Below are 9,637 nucleotides of genomic sequence, written 5' to 3' on the forward strand. Positions count from 1 at the left end.
TAGATTAAGAGAACCTGGTGTGGAACCAGGATGGTATCTGATCTGATTATTTGCTATCTACCCCCGGGCATAGCACAGCACTTGAGCACACAGGGAGGGCTTAATAAATACCTGCATTCTTATTTTTTAGTTTCCCCTCACTTACTCAAATTAACTCAAGTTTAACCTGACAATTATAGTAAGCACTTTCTAATGATTTGTCCTCCTCTCTTCCACCCTCTTTTTCAACTCTGTAATCCCCATAGAAGTTCTGCTGCCAGACCTTTGCTCATCCTAGACATGACAAACGGTGGGCTGGTCTTTATCCTCCTCCCTCTGGTTTCTCTTTTGTCCTGCAGGTGTCCTAGAGGTGAGCCAGCATGGACTTGGCCAATGGGAGTTCCTCACAAAACTTCATCCTGCTGGGCTTCTCAGACCAGCCCTGGCTGGAGCTGCCCCTCTTTGTGATCTTTCTGGTCTCCTACATCCTGATCATCCTGGGAAACTTGACCATCATCCTGCTGTGTCGGGTGAACTCACGACTCCACACCCCCATGTACTTCTTCCTCACCAACCTCTCCTTTCTAGATCTCTGTTACACCACTACCACCACCGTCCCTCAGATGCTAGTCAAACTTCGCAGAACACACTGAGTCATCAAGCTATGGCGGCCGTGTGGCTCAGCTCTTCATCTTTCTGGCTTTGGGCTCCAATGAATGTATCCTCCTGATGGCCATGTCTTCTGACCGCTTCCTGGCCATCTGCCAACCCCAGCATTACTCCACTATTATGCACCACAGGCTTTGCTTCCAGCTAGTAGCCATATCATGGTTTAGTGGGGTCAGCACCTCAGTGCTCCAGTCCACATGGATGCTGAAGATGCCCTGCTGTGGCTGCCACCGAGTGAATCACTTCTTCTGCGAGGTGTCTGCCCTGCGCAAGCTCTCCTGTGTCAATACCGTGGCCAATGAGTCAGAGCTCTTCTTCAACAGCTTCCTCTTCCTCCTGATCCCCATGACCCTCATCCTGATCTCCTACTGCTTCATCGTCCGGTCCGTGCTGAGGATCCCACTGGTGAAGGGCCGCCGTTGGGCCTTCGAGCCCTGTGTTTCTCACTTGCTGGTGGTTTTGCTCTTCTTTGGGACGGCCAACTACATGTACCTGCAGCCCCTGTCCCCCATCTCACTGGAGCGTGGAAAGATGATCTCTCTCTTCTATGGGATCAACATTTCCATATTGAATCCCATCATATACTCTCTGAGGAATAAGGATGTGCGCCGTGCTTCCCTGTGACTTGTGTCTAAGGTTCCCTCCCTCAAGGTGTGAGAAGCCTCCTTTGGAAGGTGTGACCAGTGTGATAAGACCTGGGTTTCAGAATCCCCTTTCACTGGCTGGTAAGAGATGGGAGATAGAAAGAACAAGCCAAGATAAATTTTTGTTTAAAAAAGGAAGGATCTTGATCTCTTTATTGAGTCCCCTGTGTACAGACACAAGAAGAGTATCATAAAAAGGAAGAAGCAGAAACTTAAGGCCTAAAAAGCAGGCTCCCCAAGATCATCTAATATACTAATAGAATTCATTACAACATGGTCGAATGTCTGTGTTCACCTAGTCAATTCAATATGTTAGCAAATTAATTACAACATGGCCTGAATCACTGGGCTCACCTAGGTCCAAAGCATTATAGTGTGATTCATGGCCATAGCTTACTTGGATACCTCGGTCAAAGCACATTCAGTACAAACATCAATCACAAACACAGTCAGCAGCTACTCAGATTCCCCTTGGTCAAAGGTGCATTCAGTGCAAAAACGGTAGTGAGCTATCTGGCTCACCTAGGTCAAAGTGGAGGTTGGGGGGGGTCTACTCACATGCAAATGAGGACCATCCATGTGCCCCATCTTCCTAGAAGTGCCATCATAGAAAGGGGTTCCAAGCTCTGTGTAGAGGAGAGTGTTAGACTAGCTAATGGTGGTCTTGTCCTGATACAAAGGGCTGTTCTCTGGGTCCGACTTTTATGGGGTCTAGTGTGGCTGAGCTCTGCCTTGTTTTGTTCACTCCAGGGGGAGGCTAAGTGAATACTGCTTCCTTATCTTATCTCTTTATCAGCATCCATGGTCAGATGTAGCCCAGAGGCATCTGACTTCTAGACCGTGAGCCTGCTGTTGGGTAGGGACCGTCTCTATATGTTGCCAATTTGTATGTCCCAAGCGCTTAGTACAGTGCTCTGCACACAGTAAGTGCTCAATAAATACGATTGAATAAATACGATTGAATGAATTCTCCTAGAGATAAGAAAGATATGTTACAGATTCCCAAGTGTGCTAGCCTGGAGGTAATAGTGACATGGCCAAAAAAGATGGATTCCAGGCCTTAGGCTGTCACAAAGGAGAAAAACCTTTGTGGCCTCCTCATTTTTTAAAGGATAGAGTGAAATTTATGATATTCAGAGATGACAATCTCTGATGAAAGTCGAGGCAGTGGAGCTTGATGCAAAAACCACGGTACTGGGCTCCAGGAAACTCCAATAAAACTAGCGGCAGTGTGGTCTGGTGGATAGAGCAAGGGCCTGGAAGTTAGAGCATGTGGCTGCTAATCCCTGCATCACCACTTGGCAGCCAAGTGACCTTGTAGGAGCCTCATAACTTCTCTGTGCTTCAGTTTCCTTGTCTCTAAATGGAGAGGAAATAACTGCTCTCCCTATCTCTTAGACTGCGAGCTCCATGGGGGACAGGAATTTTGTCTGATTATCCTCTACACTAACCCATCATTTTACACTGTCCTTGGGCATATAGTAAATTCTTAATAAATAGTACATTAAATATAAACGTACTCCAAGAATTAATTTATTATAGAGAAGTTGAGTCCAGGGCATGACAATAACTTTCTAAAACTATGCATGGTGAGTTGATTGTTGATTTCTGTCCATTCCACAAAGCGTCCAATAGAATGAAATTTCTTTGAATTGCAACAAGTGAAGTGTTTGGTAGGCTTGGGGAAATCCTTATTGTCCACATTTATGACTATCTCCTGAATGCAATGTCTCTACTAAGTGCTTGGGAATTACAACGAGAGGCCATGACATGTTCCCTTCCTAAAGGAAGTTTACATTACGGTGAGATGGTTAAACTAATTTGAGGTGATCGAACTCTGAAACGGGACCAGATCAATCAATCAATCAATCAATCGTATTTATTGAGCGCTTACTGTGTGCAGAACACTGTACTAAGCGCTTGGGAAGTACAAGTGGGCAACATATAGAGACAGTCCCTAGCCAACAGTGGGCTCACAGTCTAAAAGGGGGAGACAGAGAGCAAAACCAAACATACTAACAAAATAAAATAAATAGAATAGATATGCACAAGTGAAATAAATAAATAAATAAATAAATAAATAAATAAATAAATAAATAAATACAGTAATAAATATGCACAAACATATTACATACATGCAGGTGCTGTGGGTAAGGGAAGGACGTAAAGCGGGGGAATGGAGAGGGGAGCAGGGGGAGAGGAAGGGGCTCAGTCTGGGAAGGCCTCCTGGAGGAGGTGAGCTCTCAGTAGGGCCTTGAAGGGAGGAAGAGAGCTAGCTTGGCGGATGGTTAGAGGGAGGGCATTCCAGGCCCGGGGGATGACGTGGGCTGGGGGCCGATGGCGGGACAGGCAAGAACGAGGCACGGTGAGGAGATTAGCGGTCGAGGAGCGGAGGGTGCGGGCTGGGCTGTAGAAGGAGAGAAGGGAGGTGAGGTAGGAGGGGGCGAGGTGATGGAGAGCCTTGAAACCGAGGGTCAGGAGTTTCTGCCTGATGCGCAGATTGATTGGTAGCCACTGGAGATTTTTGAGGAGGGGAGTAACATGCCCAGAGCGTTTCTGGACAAAGACAATCCGGGCAGCAGCATGAAGTATGGATTGAAGTGGGGAGAGACATGAGGATGGGAGATCAGAGAGAAGGCTGATACAGTAGTCCAGACGGGATAGGATGAGAGCTTGAACGAGCAGGGTAGCGGTTTGGATGGAGAGGAAAGGGCGGATCTTGGCAATGTTGCGGAGCTGAGACCGGCAGGTTTTGGTGACGGCTTGGATGTGAGGGGTGAATGAGAGAGCGGAGTCGAGGATGACACCAAGGTTGCGGGCTTGTGAGACGGGAAGGATGGTAGTGCCGTCAACAGTGATGGGAAAGTCATGGAGAAGGAAGGGTTTGGGAGGGAAGACAAGGAGTTCAGTCTTGGACATGTTGAGTTTCAGGTGGAGGGCAGACATCCAGATGGAGATGTCCTGAAGGCAGGAAGAGATGCGAGTCTGGAAAGAGGGGGAGAGAGCAGGGGCGGAGATGTAGATCTGGGTGCCATCAGCATAGAGATGATAGTTGAAGCTGTGGGAGCGAATGAGGTCACCAAGAGAGTGAGTGTAGATCGAGAACAGAAGGGGACCAAACACTGAAGGGGACCAAATAAGATCATAGTGTCTATTCCTGGGTGTCTAAAAATAGGTGAGTAGCAGTTGCAGTATTAGTATTTATCATGGGCTTATTGTATGCAAAGCACTGTCCTAAGCACTGGGCATATTCATGGAGGACCAGCAATAGTAGATCCAAAAGTAAGGTGGGTCAGGTTTTGTAGCCAGCAATAATAGGGAAGATGAAATGATCTAAACACAAGACAACATAGAATACAACATGAAAATTCAGAATTTTCCAGGACCTAGGCTGAAACTCTCTCCTACTTTTTATCCGAGAAACCACCACTTTCACAACCTTCAAAGCTCTCCTAAAATCATATCTCCTTCAGGAGATATTCCATGACTAAAATCCACAATGCCCTTTCCTCAGCTTTGCCTATGCACTCAGCTATATACTTCTTAAACACTTGGTATTCATCCCACACCCAGTCCCACAGCCCATATATACATATGTACATATCCTTGCACCCTTCCATTTCCCATATCTGTAAGTTATTTTTTGTCTTTCTCCCCCGCTTAAATGTAGGCTCCTTGTGGGTCTATGGGGCTGACAGTCTAAGTACGAGGAAAACAAGTATTGCATCCCCATTTTGTAACTGAGGGAACTGAGAAACAGGGAAGTTAAGTGACTTGCTCATGGTCATGCAGTAGGTTTGTTGTGGAGCCAGGATTATAATCCATGTCCTCTGGCTCCCAGGGCCATGTTCTTTTCACTAGGCCGAGCCTGGTCACTCCCGGAGTCAAGGAAGAGAGGTGGCAGAACAATAAAGGAACTAACTGGGACACCAACTCTGCCCTCCTTCAGGCTGTCAGGGGCAGGGATGCCTGTTGCTGAGCTTGGGAGGGGCTCCACCTGGCCAGTTTTTCACAGAGGCCAGGAGATGCTTCCCGTCAACTCGAGTGCAACAACTCTACCTTCCTGTCCCCTGGCCCTGGGCACTTTTTCCCAGCTGCTAGTACCCGAGTGAGGCTCTGAATGATGGGACCTTAGAATGGAGAGATCCCCTTCCTTCTCCATGAGCAGTTAACTCTGCAGCTGGCTGGCTCTCTGATTCTCTCCTGTCTCTTTCTAACCCCAGGCACATATGTAGTAGTAGTAGTAGTAGTAGTAGTAGTAGTAGTAGTAGTAGTAGTAGTAGTAGTAGTAGTAGTAGTAGTAGTAATCCATCCATCCATCAATCATTGGCATTTATTGAGCATTTACTATGTTATTATGTGTGGAACACTGTACAAAGTGTGTGGGAGAGTACAATACCATAAATTTAGTAGACATGATTCCTGCCCTCAGGAAACTGAGCCTTTTTCTTACAGATTCACACATTCTAGGCTTTCTTTGTGAAATGACTGAAAATTTATGTCATAGCTCTGCTTGTTCATAAAGTTGGCACTACTACTGGTGTTGCTGATATTGATGCGTGCCACCAGGAATGAAAACCGATATATCTACTGAAGATAATTACACTTTAGTAAGTGGCCAAAATAGCCCGCTAAGGAATTTAAAGAATTTCCTCAAATTTCTCAACTAATTTGCTCTGCCAGTTGCCAACAATAACGCATTAACAATGAGATTTGTAAATTGGACTTGCCATAAGAGAAAAGTGAATCAGTTTTAGTCCCTCATTTTTGTAGGCCACTGAAGAGAAAGAACTCAGTGACTGAGTCCACCTGGAGTAAGGTAATTAAGCAATGTGGTGTGGTGGATAGAGAACAGGCCTGGAATTCAGAAGGTCATGGATTCTAATCCTGGCTCTGCCATTTGTCTCCTGTGTGACCTCAGGTAAGTCACTTTACTTCTCTGTGCCTCAGTTACCTCGTCTGTAAAATGGGGATTGAGACTTTGCATCCTAAGTGGGACAGAGACTGTGTCCAACTCGATTTCCTTGTATCCACCCCAGTCCTTAATACATTGCCTGGAACATAGTAAGAGCTTAACAAATACTGTAATTATTAATATTATTTGAAAAGATAATTTCTTAATGATGGAAATATTTACAAACTCTTTGTCAGCATTTAAAGAAGGGGATATATAACTAATACTCTTGAAAGGTAGCAGAGAACAACTGAAATTCATTTGGCTGAAGACCTACAGGTAGCATCCCCCTCCCCACCCCCATTAGATTGTATATGGTGGCATTGCTTCTTTCCTTCATTCAATCGTATTTATTGAGTGCTTACCTTGTGCAGAGCACTGTACTAAGCGCTTGGGAGTTACAAGTTGGCAACATATAGAGACAGTCCCTACCCAACAGTGGGCTCACAGTCTAGAAGGGGGAGACAGAGAAAAAAACAAAACATATTAACAAAATAAAATGAATCGAATAAATATGTACAAATAAAAGAAATAAATGAATAGAGTAATAAATACATACAAACATACATACACATATACAGGTGCTGCGGGGAGGAGAAGGAGGTAAGGTAGGGGGGATTGAGAGGGGAAGAAGGGGGAGAGGAAGGAGGGGGCTCAGTCTGGGAAGGCCTCCTGGAGGAGATGAGCTCTCAGTAGGGGCTTGAAGGGAAGAAGAGAGCTAGCTGGGCGGATGTGCGGAGGGAGGGCATTCCAGGCCAGGGGGATGACGTGGGCCGGGGATCGACGGCGGGACAGGCGAGAACGAGGCACGGTGAGGAGATTAGCAGCACAGGAGCGGAGGGTGCGGGCTGGGCTGTAGAAGGAGAGAAGGGAGGTGAGGTAGGAGGGGGTGAGGTGATGGAGAGCCTTGAAGCCGAGGGTGAGGGTTTTCTGCCTGATGCGCAGATTGATTGGTAGCTACCGCAGATATTTGAGGAGGGGAGTAACATACCAGAGCGTTTCTGGACAAAGACAACCCGGGCAGCGGCGTGAAGTATGTATTGAAGTGGGGAGAGACAGGAGGATGGGAGATCGCAGAGGCGGCTGATACAGTAATCTAGTCGGGATAGGATGAGAGCTTGAACGAGCAGGGTAGCGGTTTGGATGTAGAGAAAAGGGTGGATCCTGGCAATGTTGCGGAAGTGAGACCGGCAGATTTTGGTGACGGCTTGGATGTGAGGGGTGAAAGAGAGAGCGGAGTCGAGGATGACACCAAGGTTGCGGGCTTGTGAGACGGGAAGGATGGTAGTGCCGTCAACAGTGATGGGAAAGTCAGGGAGAGGGCAGGGTTTGGGAGGGAAGACAAGGATTTCAGTCTTGGATATATTGAGTTTTAGGTGGCGGGCAGACATCCAGATGGAGATGTCCTGAAGGCAGGAGGAGATGCGAACCTGAAGGGAGGGAGAGAGAGCAGGGGCCGAGATGTAGATTTGGGTGTCATCAGCGTAGAGATGATAGTTGAAGCCGTGGGAGCGAATGAGGTCACCAAGGGAGTGAGTGTAGATCGAGAACAGAAGGGGACCAAGAACTGAACCTTGAGGAACCCCCACAGTAAGGGGATGGGAGGGGGAGGAGGAGCCTTCAAAAGAGACTGAGAATGAACGACCAGAGAGATAAGAGGAGAGCCAGGAGTGGACGGAGTCTGTGAAACCAAGGTTGGATAGCGTGTTGAGAAGGGAGTTGTCCACAGTGTCGAATGCAGCTGAGAGGTCGAGGAGGATTAAGATAGAGTATGAGCCGTTGGATTTGACAAGCAGGAGGTCATTGGTGACTTTTGAGAAAGAGTTTCCGTGGAATGTAGGGGACGGAAGCCAGATTGGAGGGGGTCGAGGAGAGAGTTGGCATTGAGGAATTCGAGGTAGCGCGTGTGGACGACTCGTTCAAGAAGTTTAGAAAGCAATGGTAGGAGGGAGATAGGGCGATAACTAGAAGGTGAGGTGGGGTCAAGAGAGGGTTTTTTTGGGTCGGGAGAGACATGGACATGTTTGAAGACAGAGGGGAAGGAACCAGTGGAGAGTGAGCGGTTGAAGATGGAAGTTAACGAGGGGAGAAGTGACGGAGCTAGAAATCTCATGAGATGAGAGTGAATGGGGTCAGAAGCACAGGTTGCCGGAGTAGCACTTGAGAGGAGGGAGGAGAGCTTCTCTGAGGATACTCCTGGGAAGGATGGGAGAGTAGCGGAGAGCTTTGAGAACCGGGGCATTGCAGAAGGCAGGGAGTGACTTTGAGCAGCTCAGGCCTAATGGATTTAATTTTATTAATGAAGTAGGAAGCCAGATTGTTGGGGGTGAGGGAAGGAGGAGGGGGAGGAAGTGGGGCCTGAGAAGGGAGTTGAATGTACGGAAGAGCTGACGAGGATGATGAGCATGGGTGTCAATAAGGGAGGAGAAATAGTTTTGTCTGGCCGAGGAGAGGGCTGAGTTAAGGAAGGAAAGGATAAACTTGAAGAGAACGAGGTTGGCATGGTGTTTAGACTTTCGCCAGCAGCGTTCAGCAGCTTAAGCATAGGAGCAAAGGAGGAGGACAGTTGCAGTGATCCAGGGCTGTGGGTTAGTGGTCCGAGAGAGGCAAAGGGAAAGGGGAGTGAGCGAGTCTAGCTGAGTAGAAAGGGTAGAGTTGAGAGCAGTAATCTGATCATCAAGATTGGGTACAGAGGAAAGGGAGGCGAGGCTGGGTGTGAGGCGCTCAGAAAGATGAATGGGGTCAAGAGAGCGGAGATCTCTATGAGGGAGTAATATGGATTTGCAGGGGAAAGGAGTGTGAGTGAGGAGGCAAGTGAGAAGATGATCAGAGAGAGGGATTTCAGCGGTGGTGAAGGTGGAGACAGTGCAGCGGTAGGAGATAATGAAGTCGTGGGTGTGACCAAGTTGGTGAGTGTACGAGATGGGGTGGAGCCCACTGTGAGTGGGGTAGACTGGGAACCCGCTGTTGGGTAGAGACTGTCTCTATGTGTTGCCGACTTGTACTTCCCAAGCGCTTAGTACAGTGCTCTGCACACAGTAAGCGCTCAATAAATACGATTGATTGATTGATTGAGCAAGAGGTTGGCATCTTCAAGGAGAGATAGAAGGCAGGCGGCAGAGGAGTAACCAGGGATATCCATGTGGATGTTGCAGTTTCCGAGGATCAGAGTGGGCATGGAAAAGGAGAGAAGGGAGGTGAGGAAGGGGTCAAAATCGTTAAAGAAATTGAAGGTGGGGCCTACGGGCAGTAGATGACGGCTAAGGATTGCTTCCGATTGACTTGGGACTGGCCTGAGATCCAATGTCCTGAAGTGCTGATTCTTTTGCTCTTTTAATAATTGTGGTATTTGTTAAGGGCTTACTATGTGCCAAACATTGTAATAAAGATA

The 9,637-nt window shown here is 47.5% G+C and overlaps 1 protein-coding gene across 1 annotated transcript; it reads left to right on the plus strand.

The window, feature by feature from the left end:
• The first annotated feature begins 359 nt into the window (after positions 1-359).
• On the plus strand, positions 360-1,272 carry LOC119923786 (olfactory receptor 2B2-like). Its single transcript, XM_038743029.1, is given in 2 exon segments — positions 360-611; positions 613-1,272. Coding segments are annotated over 2 exon segments (912 nt in total).
• Positions 1,273-9,637: the final 8,365 nt, after the last annotated feature.

The sequence above is a fragment of the Tachyglossus aculeatus genome, unplaced genomic scaffold, assembly GCF_015852505.1.
Source record: "Tachyglossus aculeatus isolate mTacAcu1 unplaced genomic scaffold, mTacAcu1.pri scaffold_260_arrow_ctg1, whole genome shotgun sequence".
Lineage (NCBI taxonomy): Eukaryota > Metazoa > Chordata > Mammalia > Monotremata > Tachyglossidae > Tachyglossus > Tachyglossus aculeatus.